This window comes from Penaeus vannamei, chromosome 1 (genome assembly GCF_042767895.1).
Source record: "Penaeus vannamei isolate JL-2024 chromosome 1, ASM4276789v1, whole genome shotgun sequence".
Classification (NCBI taxonomy): Eukaryota; Metazoa; Arthropoda; class Malacostraca; order Decapoda; family Penaeidae; genus Penaeus; species Penaeus vannamei.
Window position 1 is genome coordinate 5,242,287 of NC_091549.1, and position 17,500 is coordinate 5,259,786.

At 34.5% G+C, this 17,500-nt stretch overlaps 5 protein-coding genes across 5 annotated transcripts; all 5 read left to right on the top strand.

Annotated features, from left to right (window-relative positions):
* Nucleotides 1-1,397: 1,397 nt before the first annotated feature.
* Nucleotides 1,398-2,425, top strand: LOC113810906 (uncharacterized). Its single transcript, XM_070129306.1, has 2 exons — nt 1,398-1,522; nt 2,001-2,425. Exon 2 carries the CDS (start codon nt 2,002-2,004, stop codon nt 2,329-2,331), a length of 330 nt encoding a protein of 109 aa, XP_069985407.1. The 5' UTR covers nt 1,398-1,522; nt 2,001; the 3' UTR covers nt 2,332-2,425.
* Nucleotides 2,426-4,524: 2,099 nt separating this feature from the next.
* On the top strand, nt 4,525-5,452 carry LOC138859175 (uncharacterized). The gene is made up of 2 exons (XM_070129377.1): nt 4,525-4,576; nt 5,036-5,452. Exon 2 carries the CDS (start codon nt 5,037-5,039, stop codon nt 5,352-5,354), a length of 318 nt encoding a protein of 105 aa, XP_069985478.1. The 5' UTR covers nt 4,525-4,576; nt 5,036; the 3' UTR covers nt 5,355-5,452.
* Nucleotides 5,453-7,712: 2,260 nt separating this feature from the next.
* LOC138863880 (uncharacterized) lies at nt 7,713-8,711 on the top strand. Its single transcript, XM_070129407.1, has 2 exons — nt 7,713-7,822; nt 8,283-8,711. The coding sequence occupies exon 2, from the start codon at nt 8,284-8,286 to the stop codon at nt 8,611-8,613; it is 330 nt and encodes a 109-aa protein (XP_069985508.1). The 5' UTR covers nt 7,713-7,822; nt 8,283; the 3' UTR covers nt 8,614-8,711.
* Nucleotides 8,712-10,943: 2,232 nt separating this feature from the next.
* Nucleotides 10,944-11,913, top strand: LOC138861496 (uncharacterized). Its single transcript, XM_070121310.1, has 2 exons — nt 10,944-11,010; nt 11,485-11,913. The coding sequence occupies exon 2, from the start codon at nt 11,486-11,488 to the stop codon at nt 11,813-11,815; it is 330 nt and encodes a 109-aa protein (XP_069977411.1). The 5' UTR covers nt 10,944-11,010; nt 11,485; the 3' UTR covers nt 11,816-11,913.
* A 2,177-nt stretch (nt 11,914-14,090) lies between these two features.
* LOC113810907 (uncharacterized) lies at nt 14,091-15,523 on the top strand. Its single transcript, XM_070129939.1, has 2 exons — nt 14,091-14,229; nt 14,709-15,523. Exon 2 carries the CDS (start codon nt 14,710-14,712, stop codon nt 15,037-15,039), a length of 330 nt encoding a protein of 109 aa, XP_069986040.1. The 5' UTR covers nt 14,091-14,229; nt 14,709; the 3' UTR covers nt 15,040-15,523.
* Nucleotides 15,524-17,500: the final 1,977 nt, after the last annotated feature.

The following is a 17,500-nucleotide window of genomic DNA, read 5'->3' on the forward strand; positions in this document are numbered from 1 at the left end:
TCACTGAGACAAACTAATCGTGAATAGCAGTCTAGGAGTCTTAAAGATATATCAGCACACACGAATAGTGTGTTAGCATAGTATAGTTAATGAAAAGATTGTTATATGTGGATGAATCAACGTTTATATATATACGATTAAACAAACGTTGTGTATCTATGTGTATGTGTGAATATTAGATACACATATATGTCTGTCTATGTGTGTGTGTGTGGGTGTGCATGTATGAACACAAGCACAATCTCAGGTGTACACAAAAAGTAAAAAGGAAACATTCATAATAAGATATAAAAATAAGCGAAGTGTAACGTTTATTTTCATTTCTTAGTGGGGCTTTTTCACTTGTGTAAATATACAAATATAATAAACACACACACACATACATATATATGTGTGTGTGTGTGTTCGTGTATGTATATATACATAGATTTTCAATATATATATATGCATATATATATATATATATATATATATATATATATATATATATATTCAATATGTATATATATATATATATATATATATATATATATATATATATATTGCTCCCTTTTTCACTCTTTTCTTCTCTGTCTATTCATCTACATACTCATCTCTGTCTATCATTAACATAGCTCCATTGTAGTCATCATTATATTGAGGTTCTTTATTCTAAAGGTAGTTATATATACATATAACAAGTCACTCATGTTCGTAAAATTATGATGATGATGATGATAATAGTTATATTGATATAATGATATCAAAATTAGTAATGATAATAGTAACATTGATAATAATGATAATGATAAGAGTAAGAATGATGATAATGATAAGAGTAAGAATGATGATAATGATAATAAATGATACTAATAATGATAAGAATAAGAGTTATAATGATAATAAATTATACTAATAATTATAAGAATAAGAGTAATAATGATAATAAATGATACTAATAATGGTGATAATAACAATAATAATAACGATAACAAATTATGATAATTACAATGATGATAATAGAGATGACAATAATGATAATCATTATAATAATATTGATAATAATAATAATAATAATAATAATAATAATAATAATAATAATAGCAATAGGAATAATAATAATAATAGCAATAATGATATTAACAATAAAATCTTAAATGTAAAATAGATAAAAAAAAAAAATAAAAAATCTGACTTCTTCCAGATACTGCCTCGTCGTCTGGAAAATCTGATTTCGCCATCAGCATTGCCACTGCTTGCCATACGCAGTAACTTCTCATTAACAATATTTCATGGTTTAAAGACTTTTTCGGTGGGAGGGGGAACATTAGCACTGTAGTCTATATTTTCGATATGACTTATCTTTTATATGAATAGTATCAAAAAATAGGCTATTGTTCTGATGAATTAAAACGGTGACTGATCCATGAAATAAAAACGTTAGCAACATAAGCACTTCCCTGGAGTTCCCTTGACAAGGATCGGCGTATATAAGGACGCGAAGGGAATGCATCCTCAGAACAAGCACGCACTTGAAGTTCAGGTAAACGACTAAGGAGGATTTTCTTTCTCTTAACACTACAGTTTTATGCGATCTTCGTTGCACTCAGATGGCTTCATAAGTGATCAGTCACTAAGGAGTCAATTGGTTCAGTGTGACCTCACCTGATTTCTCTGGATGTTCGGGCTTTTATGCTATTGATATCGATACTGTCAATACCATTAATGGCTTTATGAATGGTATATTGCTATAAGAACACTAAATAAAAGGAAAACCTAGGAATCACGATAAAGATAACCAGGTGAGATAGGTAGGGACAATAGTTGACTGAAGCACTTGTGGAGCATTGTATGTGTAAACATAAGCTAAAATTACAGTGGATATGGTATGTTTTCCTGCCATCTTCAACCAAATAGGCTTACAGAGCAAATTAGATGAAACGTCTTGGCATGATGTTCAAATTCGTTTTCAGACCAATTCATGTTATAATCTGAATACGATGTAACCCTTTTCCTCTCAGAATGGCTCGCAACGTGGCAGTGACCTCCCTCCTCGTGGCTCTGTGTCTCGTGGCAGCTGTTGCTGGACACAGAAGCTACGGTTCTGTCGGACCTGGACCTCTCGGTGTCCACGGCAGTGTCCATTCCCCCGTCGGTGCTCATGGCCTAGGACTCGTAGGATCTGGCATCCACGGCGCTGGATCCTTCAACCCCGCTCACTACCCAGGTCTTGTGCCCGGCTTCGGCTTCCACTCCACCCAACCCGCGTTCGGATTCAACAAGTGCAAGTACTGGTGCAAGAGTTCGTTCACCCGACAGTATTACTGCTGCCAACAGTCTTATTATGGATAGATCTATTGGTCAGTTTTCGACTAAACTGGACGAACTGGTTTGTCTTTTATGTTGACAAATTTGCCGATTCTCAAAATAAAATGCATGTAATTTCTCCATGGTATGATTCTATAATTCCGTACACAAGTACACACCTTCACCGAGAGAAAAGTACATTTGAGATGACTTGTATACATGGTCATAGTTCATCAACGCCCTTTTTTTTAACACTCAGTATGTAAGCTGCGAAAAATAATTTGTTTACGCGAGTCGTTTACAAACAATTAAAAAACAAAAAGATGAAAATAGTATGTATGTTTTTATCTTCAAATATGTCCTTAATATCTATCTCTATTTTTTCCATCTCGAAAGTAATGTTTGCAATTTTATGAAACCGGTATTAATCGTTCTATTATAACACCTTGCCACTACGTTACAATCGTAAAAAGATATAACGAAAACGATTAATAAGACAATAAGTGTAATGGAAACGGTCCACGTAACGAATTTAATAGATATAACGAAATGAAATCCTATGATCATATATACGGAAAACTGTCATCAAGGCATCAGTGGTTTACTGAGCGATATAAACTTCCTGTTCGCTAACTTTAAGGCTTTAACTTACCTTTTTATTCCACTGCAAACTACGGTTTTATAGCCTGTGTCCCTGTGTCTCCACTCTGCTCAGTAGTATCGTGTACACTTAAAATTCTCGATGTAAACGCTTGAAAAATAGAAATAAATGTGATTGAACTTAATATCAACAATAGATTTAAAAAAAAAATCATTGAGACAAACGAATCGTGAATAGCAGTCTAGGAGTCTTAAAGATATATCAGCACAAACTTGAATAGTGTGCTAGCATAGTATAGATAATGAAAAGATTGTTATATGTGGATGAATCAACATTTATATATATACGATCAAACAAACGTTGTGTATATATATGTGTGTGAATATTAGATACACATATATATGTCTATGTGTGTATGTGTGTGCATGTATGAACACAAGCACAATCTCAGGTGTACACAAAGAATAAAAAGGAAACATTCACAATAAGATATAAAATAAGCGAAGTGTAACGTTTATTTTCATTTCTTAGTGGGGCTTTTTCACTTGTGTAAATATACAAATATAATAAACACACACACACACATATATATATGTGTGTGTGTTTGTTCGTGTATGTATGTATACATAGATTTTCAATATATATATATATATATATATATATATATATATATACGTATATATATATGTATATATATATATATATATATATTCAATATGTGTATATATATATATATATATATATATATATATATATATATATATATATATATTGCTCCCTTTTTCACTCTTTTCTTCTCTGTCTATTCATCTATCTACTCATCTCTGTCTATCATTAACATAGCTCCATTGTAGTCATCATTATATTGAGGTTCTTTATTCTAAAGGTAGTTATATATGCATATCACCCTCAAGTCACTCATGCTCGTAAAATTATAATGATGATGATGATGATGATAATAGTTATATTGATATAATGATATCAAAATTAGTAATGATAAAAGTAACATTGATAATAATGATAATGATAAGAGTAAGAATGATGATAATGATAATAAATGATACTAATAATGATAAGAATAAGAGTAATAATGATAATAAATGATACTAATAATGATGATAATAACAAAAATAATAACGATAACAAATTATGATAATTACAATGATGATAATAAAGATGACAATAATGATAATCATTATAATAATATTGATAATAATAATCATCATCATAATAGCAATAGGAATAATAATAATGATAGCAATAATGATATTAACAATAATATCTTAAATGAAAAATAGATTAGAAAAAAAAAAAAAAAAACTCTTCTCACTTCTTCCAGATACTGCCTCCTTGTCTGGAAAATCTGATTTCGCCATCAGCATTGCCACTGCTTGCCATACGCAGTCACTTCTCATTAACAATATTTCATGGTTTAAAGACTTTTTCGGTGGGAGGGGGGGCAACATTAGCACTGTAGTCTATGTTTTCGATGTGGCTTATTTTTTATATGAATAGTATAAAAAAAAAATAGGCTATTGTTCTGATGAATTAAAACAAAATGGTGACTGATCCATGAAATGAAAACGTTAGCAACATAAGCACTTCCCTGGAGTTCCCTTGACAAGGATCGGCGTATATAAGGACGCGAAGGGAATGCATCCTCAGAACAAGCACGCACTTGAAGTTCAGGTAAACGACTAAGGAGGATTTTCATTCTCTTAACACTGCAGTTTTATGCGATTTTCGTTGCACTCAGATGGCTTCATAAGTGATCAGTCACTAAGGAGTCAATTGGTTCAGTGTGACCTCACCTGATTTCTCTGGATGTTCGGGTTTTTATGCTATTGATATCGATATGACTTTATGAATAGTATATTGTTATAATACTAAATAAAAGAAAAACCTAGGAATCACGATAAAGATAACCAGGTGAGATAGGTAGGGATAATAGTTGACTGAAGCACCTGTGGAGCAATGTATGTGTAAACATAAGCTAAAATTACAGTGGATATGGTATGTTTTCCTGCCATCTTCAACCAAATAGGCTTGCAGAGCAAATCAGATGAAACGTCTTGGCATGATGTTCAAATTCGTTTTCAGACCAATTCATGTTTTAATCTGAATACGATGTAACCCTTTTCCTCTCAGAATGGCTCGCAACGTGGCAGTGACCTCCCTCCTCGTGGCTCTGTGTCTCGTGGCAGCTGTTGCTGGACACAGAAGCTACGGTTCTGTCGGATCTAGACCTCTCGGTGTCCACTCCCCCGTCGGTGTTCATGGCCTAGGACTCGGAGGATCTGGCATCCACGGCGCTGGATCCTTCAACCCCGCTCACTACCCAGGTCTTGTGCCCGGCTTCGGCTTCCACTCCACCCAACCCGCGTTCGGATTCAACAAGTGCAAGTACTGGTGCAAGAGTTCGTTCACCCGACAGTATTACTGCTGCCAACAGTCTTATTATGGATAGATCTATAGGTCAGTTTTCGACTGACTAAACTGGACGAACTGGTTTGTCTTTTATGTTGACAAATTTGCCGATTCTCAAAATAAAATGCATGTAATTTCTCCATGGTATGATTCTATAATTCCGTACACAAGTACACACCTTCACCGAGAGAAAAGTACATTTGAGATGACTTGTATACATGGTCATAGTTCATCAACGCCCTTTTTTTTAACACTCAGTATGTAAGCTGCGAAAAAATAATTTGTTTACGCGAGTCGTTTACAAACAATTAAAAAACAAAAAGATAAAAATAGTATGTATGTTTTTATCTTCAAATATGTCCTTAATATCTATCTCTATTTTTTCCATCTCGAAAGTAATGTTTGCAATTCTATGAAACCGGTATTAATCGTTCTATTATAACACCTTGCCACTACGTTACAATCGTAAAATGATATAACGAAAACGATTAATAAGACAATAAGTGTAATGGAAACGGTCCACGTAACGAATTTAATAGATATAACGAAATGAAATCCTATGATCATATATACGGAAAACTGTCATCAAGGCATCAGTGGTTTACTGAGCGATATAAACTTCCTGTTCGCTAACTTTAAGGCTTTAACTTACCTTTTTATTCCACTGCAAACTACGGTTTCATAGCCTGTGTCCCTGTGTCTCCACTCTGCTCAGTAGTATCGCGTATAATTAATCATTCTCGATGTAAACGTTTGGAAAATGGAAATAAATGTGATTGTACTTAATATCAACTAGAAAGAAAAAAATCATTTCACTGAGACAAACTAATCGTGAATAGCAGTCTAGGAGTCTTAAAGATATATCAGCACACACGAATAGTGTGTTAGCATAGTATAGTTAATGAATAGATTGTTATATGTGGATGAATCAACATTTATATATATACGATTAAACAAACGTTGTGTATCTATGTGTATGTGTGAATATTAGATACACATATATATATGTCTGTCTATGTGTGTGTGTGTGGGTGTGTGTGTGCATGTTTGAACACAAACACAAACTCAGTTACGTGTACACAAAAAGTAAAAAGGAAACATTCATAAGATATAAAAATAAGCGAATCGTAATGTTTATTTTCATTTCTTATTGTTGTTTTTTTTTCACTTTCATGTGTAAATATACAAATATAATAAACACACACACACACCCGCACACACAAACACATATGTGTGTGTGTGTGCGTGTATGTATGTATACATAGATTTTGAATATATATATATATATATATATATATATATATATATATATATGTATATATATATACATATATTTATATATATATATATATATATATATATATATATATATATATATATATATTCAATATGTGTGTATATATATATGTATATATAAGTATATCAATATCAATATATATATATATATATATATATACATAAATATATATATACATAAATAAATAAATATATATATATATATATATATATATATATATATATATCCCTCCTTTTTTCGCTCTTTTCTTCTCTGTCTATTCATCTATCTACCTGTCTCTGTCTATCATTAACATAGCTCCATTGTAGTCATCATTATATTGAGGTTCTTTATTCTAAAGGTAGTTATATATACATATCGCCGTCAAGTCACTCATGCTCGTAATATTATAATGATAAAGATGATAATAATAGCAATGTTGATATAATGATATCAAAATTAGTAATGATAATAGTAACAATGATAATACTGATAATGATAAGAATAAGAATGATAATGACAATAAATGATACTAATAATGATAAGAATAGAAGTAATAATGATAATAAAATACTAATAATGACAATGATAGGAGTAATAATGATAATAAATGATAATAATAATGACAATGATAGGAGTAATAATGATAACAAATGATACTAATAATGATGATAATAACAGTAATAATAACGATAACAAATAATGATAATTACATTGATGATAATAAAGATGACAATAATGATAATCATTATAATAATATTGATAATAATAATAATAATAATCATAATAGCAATAGGAATAATAATAATGATAGCAATAATGATAATCAAAATAAAATCTTAAATGTAAAATAGATTAAAAAAAAAAAAAAAATCTGACTTCTTCCAGATACTGCCTCCTTGTCTGGAAAATCTGATTTCGCCATCAGCATTGCCACTGCTTGCCATACGCAGTAACTTCTCATTAACAATATTTCATGGTTTAAAGACTTTTTCGGTGGGAGGGGGAACATTAGCACTGTAGTCTATATTTTCGATGAGGCTTATTTCTTATATGAATAGTATCACAAAATAGGCTATTGTTCTGATGAATTAAAACAAAATGGTGACTGATCCATGAAATGAAAACGTTAGCAACATAAGCACTTCCCTGGAGTTCCCTTGACAAGGATCGGCGTATATAAGGACGCGAAGGGAATGCATCCTCAGAACAAGCACGCACTTGAAGTTCAGGTAAACGACTAAGGAGGATTTTCATTCTCTTAACACTGCAGTTTTATGCGATTTTCGTTGCACTCAGATGGCTTCATAAGTGATCAGTCACTAAGGAGTCAGTTGGTTCAGTGTGACCTCACCTTATTTCTCTGGATGTTCGGTTTTTTTATGCTATTGATATCGATATGACTTTATGAATAGTATATTGTTATAATACTAAATAAAAGAAAAACCTAGGAATCACGATAAAGATAACCAGGTGAGATAGGTAGGGATAATAGTTGACTGAAGCACCTGTGGAGCATTGTATGTGTAAACTTGAGCTAAAATTACAGTGGATATGGTATGTTTTCCTGCCATCTTCAACCAAATAGGCTTACAGAGCAAATTAGATGAAACGTCTTGACATGATGTTCAAATTCGTTTTCAGACCAATTCATGTTTTAATCTGAATACGATGTAACCCTTTTCCTCTCAGAATGGCTCGCAACGTGGCAGTGACCTCCCTCCTCGTGGCTCTGTGTCTCGTGGCAGCTGTTGCTGGACACAGAAGCTACGGTTCTGTCGGACCTGGACCTCTCGGTGTCCACGGCAGTGTCCATTCCCCCGTCGGTGCTCATGGCCTAGGACTCGTAGGATCTGGCATCCACGGCGCTGGATCCTTCAACCCCGCTCACTACCCAGGTCTTGTGCCCGGCTTCGGCTTCCACTCCACCCAACCCGCGTTCGGATTCAACAAGTGCAAGTACTGGTGCAAGAGTTCGTTCACCCGACAGTATTACTGCTGCCAACAGTCTTATTATGGATAGATCTATAGGTCAGTTTTCGACTGACTAAACTGGACGAACTGGTTTGTCTTTTATGTTGACAAATTTGCCGATTCTCAAAATAAAATGCATGTAATTTCTCCATGGTATGATTCTATAATTCCGTACACAAATACACACCTTCACCGAGAGAAAAGTACATTTGAGATGACTTGTATACATGGTCATAGTTCATCAACGCCCTTTTTTTTAACACTCAGTATGTAAGCTGCGAAAAATAATTTGTTTACGCGAGTCGTTTTCAAACAATTAAAAAACAAAAAGATGAAAATAGTATGTATGTTTTTATCTTCAAATATGTCCTTAATATCTATCTCTATTTTTTCCATCTCGAAAGTAATGTTTGCAATTTTATGAAACCGGTATTAATCGTTCTATTATAACACCTTACCACTACGTTACAATCGTAAAAACATATAACGAAAACGATCAGTAAAACAAACAATAAGTGTAATGGAAACGGTCCACGTAACGAATTTAATAGATATAACGAAATGAAATCCTATGATCATATATACGGAAAACTGTCATCAAGGCACCAGTGGTCTACTGAGCGATATAAACTTCCTGTTCGCTAACTTTAAGGCTTTAACTTACCTTTTTATTCCACTGCAAACTTCGGTTTCATAGCCTGTGTCCCTGTGTCTCAACTCTGCTCAGTAGTATCGCGTATAATTAATCATTCTCGATGTAAACGTTTGGAAAATAGAAATAAATGTGATTATACTTAATATCAACTAGAAAGAAGAAAATCATTTCACTGAGACAAACTAATCGTGAATAGCAGTCTAGGGGTCTTAAAGATATATCAGCACACACGAATAGTGTGTTAGCATAGTATAGTTAATGAATAGATTGTTATATGTGGATGAATCAACATTTATATATATACGATTAAACAAACGTTGTGTATCTATGTGTATGTGTGAATATTAGATACACATATATATGTCTGTCTATGTGTGTGTGTGTGGGTGTGTGTGTGCATGTTTGAACACAAACACAAACTCAGTTACGTGTACACAAAAAGTAAAAAGGAAACATTCATAATAAGATATAAAAATAAGCGAAACGTAACGTTTATTTTCATTTCTTATTGTTGTTTTTTTTTCACTTTCATGTGTAAATATACAAATATAATAAACACACACACACACCCGCACACACACACACACACACAAACACATATATGTGTGTGTGTGTGCGTGTATGTATGTATACATAGATTTTGAATATATATACATATATATATATATATATATATATATATATATATATATATATATTCAATATGTGTGTATATATATATATATATGTATATATATATATGTATATCAATATCAATATAACATATATATATATATATATATATATATATATATATATATATATATACATTAATATATATATATATCCCTCCTTTTTTCGCTCTTTTCTTCTCTGTCTATTCATCTATCTACCTGTCTCTGTCTATCATTAACATAGCTCCATTGTAGTCATCATTATATTGAGGTTCTTTATTCTAAAGGTAGTTATATATACATATCGCCGTCAAGTCACTCATGCTCGTAATATTATAATGATAAAGATGATAATAATAGCAATGTTGATATAATGATATCAAAATTAGTAATGATAATAGTAACAATGATAATACTGATAATGATAAGAATAAGAATGATAATGACAATAAATGATTCTAATAATGATAAGAATAGAATAATGATAATAAAATACTAATAATGACAATGATAGTAGTAATACTGATAATAAATGATAATAATAATGACAATGATAGAAGTAATAATGATAACAAATGATACTAATAATGATGATAATAACAGTAATAATAACGATAACAAATAATGATAATTACATTGATGATAATAAAGATGACAATAATGATAATCATTATAATAATATTGATAATAATAATCATAATAGCAATAGGAATAATAATGATAGCAATAATGATAATAAAAATAAAATCTTAAATGTAAAATAGATAAAAAAAAAAAACTCTTCTGACTTCTTCCAGATACTGCCTCGTCGTCTGGAAAATCTGATTTCGCCATCAGCATTGCCACTGCTTGCCATACGCAGTCACTTCTCATTAACAATATTTCATGGTTTAAAGACTTTTTCAGTGGGGGGGGGGGGACATTAGCACTGTAGTCTATATTTTCGATATGGCTTATTTTTTATATGAAAAGTTTCATAAAATAGGCCATTGTTTTGATGAATTCAAACGGTGACTGATCCATGAAATGAAAGTGTTAGCAACATAAGCACCTGCATGGAGTTCCCTTGACAAGGATCGGCGTATATAAGGACGCGAAGGGAATGCATCCTCAGAACAAGCACGCACTTGAAGTTCAGGTAAACGACTAAGGAGGATTTTCATTCTCTAAACACTGCAGTTTATGCGATTTTCGTTGCACTCAGATGGCTTCATAAGTGATCAGTCACTAAGGAGTCAATTGGTTCAGTGTGAGCTCACCTGATTTCTCTGGATGTTCGGATTTTTATGCTATTGATATCGATAATGTCAGTAAAATTAATAACTTTATGAACAGTATATTGTTATAATAATACTAAATAGAAGAAAAACTTAGAAATCACGATAAAGATATCAAGGTGAGATAGGTAGGGATAATAGTTGACTGAAGCACCTGTGGAGCATTGTATGTGTAAACAGCTAAAATTACAGTGGATATGGTATGTTTTCCTGCCATCTTCAACCAAATAGGCTTACAGAGCAAATCAGATGAAACGTCTTGGCATGATGTTCAAATTCGTTTTCAGACCAATTCATGTTTTAATCTGAATACGATGTAACCCTTTTCCTCTCAGAATGGCTCGCAACGTGGCAGTGACCTCCCTCCTCGTGGCTCTGTGTCTCGTGGCAGCTGTTGCTGGACACAGAAGCTACGGTTCTGTCGGACCTGGACCTCTCGGTGTCCCCGGCAGTGTCCATTCCTCCGTCGGTGGTCATGGCCTAGGACTCGTAGGATCTGGCATCCACGGCGCTGGATCCTTCAACCCCGCTCACTACCCAGGTCTTGTGCCCGGCTTCGGCTTCCACTCCACCCAACCCGCGTTCGGATTCAACAAGTGCAAGTACTGGTGCAAGAGTTCGTTCACCCGACAGTATTACTGCTGCCAGCAGTCTTATTATGGATAGATCCGTAGGTCAGTTTTCGACTGACTAAACTGGACGAACTGGTTTGTCTTTTATGTTGACAAATTTGCCGATTCTCAAAATAAAATGCATGTAATTTCTCCATGGTATGATTCTATAATTCCGTACACAAATACACACCTTCACCGAGAGAAAAGTACATTTGAGATGACTTGTATACATGGTCATAGTTCATCAATGCCCTTTTTTTAACACTCAGTATGTAAGCTGCGAAAAATAATTTGTTTACGCGAGTCGTTTACAAACAATTAAAAAAACAAAAAGATGAAAATAGTATGTATGTTTTTATCTTCAAATATGTCCTTAATATCTATCTCTATTTTTTCCATCTCGAAAGTAATGTTTGCAATTTTATGAAACCGGTATTAATCGTTCTATTATAACACCTTGCCACTACGTTACAATCGTAAAAAAGATATAACGAAAACGATTAATAAGACAATAAGTGTAATGGAAACGATCCACGTAACGAATTTAATAGATATAACGAAATGAAATCCTATGATCATATATACGGAAAACTGTCATCAAGGCATCAGTGGTTTACTGAGCGATATAAACTTCCTGTTCGGTAACTTTAAGGCTTTAACTTACCTTTTTATTCCACTGCAAACTACGGTTTAATAGCATGTGTCCCTGTGTCTTAACTCTGCTCAGTATTATCGCGTATAATTAATCATTCTCGATGTAAACGTTTGGAAAATGGAAATAAATGTGATTGTACTTAATATCAACTAGAAAGAAAAAAATCATTTCGTTGAGACAAACTAATCGTGAATAGCAGTCTAGGAGTCTTAAAGATGTATCAGCACACACTTGAATAATGTGCTAGCATAATATAGATAATGAAAAGATTGTTATATGTGGATGAATCAACATTTATATATATATACGATTAAACAAACGTTGTGTATATATGTGTATGTGTGAATATTAGATACACATATATATATATGTCTGTCTATGTGTGTGTGGGTGTGTGGGTGTGTGTGTGCATGTTTGAACACAAACACAAACTCAGTTACGTGTACACAAAAAGTAAAAAAGAAACATTCATAATAAGATATAAAAATAAGCGAAACGTAACGTTTATTTTCATTTCTTATTGTTGTTTTTTTTTCACTTTCATGTGTAAATATACAAATATAATAAACACACACACACACCCGCACACACACACACACACAAACACATATATGTGTGTGTGTGTGCGTGTATGTATGTATACATAGATTTTGAATATATATATATATATATATATATATATATATATATATATATATATATATATATATATTCAATATGTGTGTATATATATATATATGTATATATATGTATATCAATATCAATATAATATATATATATATATATATATATATATATATATATATATATATATATATATATATCCCTCCTTTTTTCGCTCTTTTCTTCTCTGTCTATTCATCTATCTACCTGTCTCTGTCTATCATTAACATAGCTCCATTGTAGTCATCATTATATTGAGGTTCTTTATTCTAAAGGTAGTTATATATACATATCGCCGTCAAGTCACTCATGCTCGTAATATTATAATGATAAAGATGATAATAATAGCAATGTTGATATAATGATATCAAAATTAGTAATGATAATAGTAACAATGATAATACTGATAATGATAAGAATAAGAATGATAATGACAATAAATGATTCTAATAATGATAAGAATAGAATAATGATAATAAAATACTAATAATGACAATGATAGGAGTAATAATGATAATAAATGATAATAGTAATGACAATGATAGAAGTAATAATGATAACAAATGATACTAATAATGATGATAATAACAGTAATAATAACGATAACAAATAATGATAATTACATTGATGATAATAAAGATGACAATAATGATAATCATTATAATAATATTGATAATAATAATAATCATAATCATAATAGCAATAGGAATAATAATAATGATAGCAATAATGATAATAAAAATAAAATCTTAAATGTAAAATAGATTAAAAAAAAAAAAAAAAAACTCTTCTGACTTCTTCCAGATACTGCCTCGTCGTCTGGAAAATCTGATTTCGCCATCAGCATTGCCACTGCTTGCCATACGCAGTAACTTCTCATTAACAATATTTCATGGTTTAAAGACTTTTTCGGTGGGGGGGGGAACATTAGCACTGTAGTCTATATTTTCGATGAGGCTTATTTCTTATATGAATAGTATCACAAAATAGGCTATTGTTCTGATGAATTAAAACAAAATGGTGACTGATCCATGAAATGAAAACGTTAGCAACATAAGCACTTCCCTGGAGTTCCCTTGACAAGGATCGGCGTATATAAGGACGCGAAGGGAATGCATCCTCAGAACAAGCACGCACTTGAAGTTCAGGTAAACGACTAAGGAGGATTTTCATTCTCTAAACACTGCAGTTTTATGCGATTTTCGTTGCACTCAGATGGCTTCATAAGGGATCAGTCACTAAGGAGTCAATTGGTTCAGTGTGACCTCACCTGATTTCTCTGGATGTTCGTTTTTTTTATGCTATTGATATCGATAATGTCAGTAAAATTAATAACTTTATGAACAGTATATTGTTATAATAATACTAAATAGAATAAAAACTTAGAAATCACGATAAAGATATCCAGGTGAGATAGGTAGGGATAATAGTTGACTGAAGCACCTGTGGAGCAATGTATGTGTAAACATAAGCTAAAATTACAGTGGATATGGTATGTTTTCCTGCCATCTTCAACCAAATAGGCTTACAGAGCAAATCAGATGAAACGTCTTGGCATGATGTTCAAATTCGTTTTCAGACCAATTCATGTTTTAATCTGAATACGATGTAACCCTTTTCCTCTCAGAATGGCTCGCAACGTGGCAGTGACCTCCCTCCTCGTGGCTCTGTGTCTCGTGGCAGCTGTTGCTGGACACAGAAGCTACGGTTCTGTCGGGCCTGGACCTCTCGGTGTCCCCGGCAGTGTCCATTCCCCCGTCGGTGCTCATGGCCTAGGACTCGTAGGATCTGGCATCCACGGCGCTGGATCCTTCAACCCCGCTCACTACCCAGGTCTTGTGCCCGGCTTCGGCTTCCACTCCACCCAACCCGCGTTCGGATTCAACAAGTGCAAGTACTGGTGCAAGAGTTCGTTCACCCGACAGTATTACTGCTGCCAACAGTCTTACTATGGATAGATCTATAGGTCAGTTTTCGACTGACTAAACTGGACGAACTGGTTTGTCTTTAATGTTATATATATATATATATATATATATATATATATATATATATATATATATATATATATGTATATATATATATATATATATATATGAACACACACACACACACACACACACACACACACACACACACACACACACATATATATATATATATATATATATATATATATATATATATATGAACACACACACACACACACACACACACACACACACACATATATATATATATATACACGGGCCAGGTGAGGACAGGAGATAAGAACGCTTCCGTTCACCTGTCCTCACCTGCCACGTGTTTCCCGCGATGCTTTCTCTTTCTCCTTTCTCTCTCTCTTATACTGCTTCCTCTCCGCTTCCCCTTCAGACCCGAAGATGGAATCAAAGACGATTCCGAAATTGTTTTCTCACTTCAATAAATCTAGTTTGTGCATTATGGGTTTTTCTACCATGTATATATATACAAATATGTATATATACATACATATATATGTATATATATATTACCTATATTTATGTGCATGTACATATATAAGTGTGTGTGTGCGTAAACACATGTGAATGTATGTAACGTATCACATCAGTGCATATGACACTATAATTACATCGCAGTGCACATACGGTTATACTTTCATTACTGTTGTTATTATGACGACTAATCAGCGCTTTCTAGGCAAGGGAGGAGTAGATGGAAGAAGTCTGTCGAGTGTCTCTTTTTCCCTTTTTTTCTTTTTCTGTCTTTCTCTATTCATCTTTCTATTATCATGTGTTTTAATCACCAATATACAAAGGCAGTTTAATTTGCTTTGAATATTGCCGTCGGATCACATATTGTAGCAAATTTAGAGAGAGAGGGGGGGGGGAGGGGGAGATATTTTTTAATATAACCCAAGCCAAATGTAACATCTGCTCCCCCAAGCTTGAGTCAGATATAAGGGCGATCCAGCATGACCCACACTGACCCATTCACCCAGGAAGAGAGAGGTCAGAGGCTACCCGATCCAGCATGACCCACACTCACCCATTCACCCAGGAAGAGAGAGGTCAGAGGCTACCCGATCCAGCATGACCCACACTCACCCATTCACCCAGGAAGAGAGAGGTCAGAGGCTACCCGATCCAGCATGACCCACACTCACCCATTCACCCAGGAAGAGAGAGGTCAGAGGCTACCCGATCCAGCATGACCCACACTCACCCATTCACCCAAGAAGAGAGAGGTCAGAGGCTACCCGATCCAGCATGACCCACACTGACCCATTCACCCAGGAAGAGAGAGGTCAGAGGCTACCCGATCCAGCATGACCCACACTGACCCATTCACCCAGGAAGAGAGAGGTCAGAGGCTACCCGATCCAGCATGACCCACACTTACCCATTCACCCAGGAAGAGAGAGGTCAGAGGCTACCCGATCCAGCATGACCCACACTGACCCATTCACCCAGGAAGAGAGAGGTCAGAGGCTACCCGATCCAGCATGACCCACACTTACCCATTCACCCAGGAAGAGAGAGGTCAGAGGCTACCCGATCCAGCATGACCCACACTGACCCATTCACCCAGGAAGAGAGAGGTCAGAGGCTACCCGATCCAGCATGACCCACACTGACCCATTCACCCAGGAAGAGAGAGGTCAGAGGCTACCCGATCCAGCATGACCCACGCTGACCCATTCACCCAGGAAGAGAGAGGTCAGAGGCTACCCGATCCAGCATGACCCACACTCACCCATTCACCCAGGAAGAGAGAGGTCAGAGGCTACCCGATCCAGCATGACCCACGCTGACCCATTCACCCAGGAAGAGAGAGGTCAGAGGCTACCCGATCCAGCATGACCCACACTGACCCATTCACCCAGGAAGAGAGAGGTCAGAGGCTACCCGATCCAGCATGACCCCCACTGACCCATTCACCCGGGAAGAGAGAGGTCAGAGGCTACCCGATCCAGCATGACCCACACTGACCCATTCACCCAGGAAGAGAGAGGTCAGAGGCTGTAAGCACTGACCAGTCTCGTATCGTGTTTCTATTCTACTTGTGTGTACTCTTGAGGATAAAGATTAAAACCATATACAAGTAACACTCTGCCCACCGTTCCAATGTAGGAGGGTAACAGGCTTTAATAGAAAGAGAGAGAGAGAGAGATTTGTGCGTGTTTATATGTGTATGTGTGTGTGAAAGAGAGAGAAAAATGAATTGTGTGTTTGTATATGTGTGTGCGTGAGAGAGAGAGAGAGAGAGCGAAAGAGATTGAGGGGGAGAAAGAGAGAGAGAAGAAAAGAAAGAAAGAAAGAAAAAAAAAGTATTCGATAGACTTCATCCAGCTACTGCTTTCGTGCCTGGAAACGGATTTCACCATCATTCTCACATGTTCAGCAATATTTTAACACGTGCCTCAGAAAACAGGTT

What these genes read in the sequence shown, in the direction of transcription:
- LOC113810906 (XM_070129306.1), top strand. Translation starts at nt 2,002, where the DNA reads ATGGCTCGCAACGTGGCAGTGACCTCCCTCCTCGTGGCTCTGTGTCTC.
- LOC138859175 (XM_070129377.1), top strand. Translation starts at nt 5,037, where the DNA reads ATGGCTCGCAACGTGGCAGTGACCTCCCTCCTCGTGGCTCTGTGTCTC.
- LOC138863880 (XM_070129407.1), top strand. Translation starts at nt 8,284, where the DNA reads ATGGCTCGCAACGTGGCAGTGACCTCCCTCCTCGTGGCTCTGTGTCTC.
- LOC138861496 (XM_070121310.1), top strand. Translation starts at nt 11,486, where the DNA reads ATGGCTCGCAACGTGGCAGTGACCTCCCTCCTCGTGGCTCTGTGTCTC.
- LOC113810907 (XM_070129939.1), top strand. Translation starts at nt 14,710, where the DNA reads ATGGCTCGCAACGTGGCAGTGACCTCCCTCCTCGTGGCTCTGTGTCTC.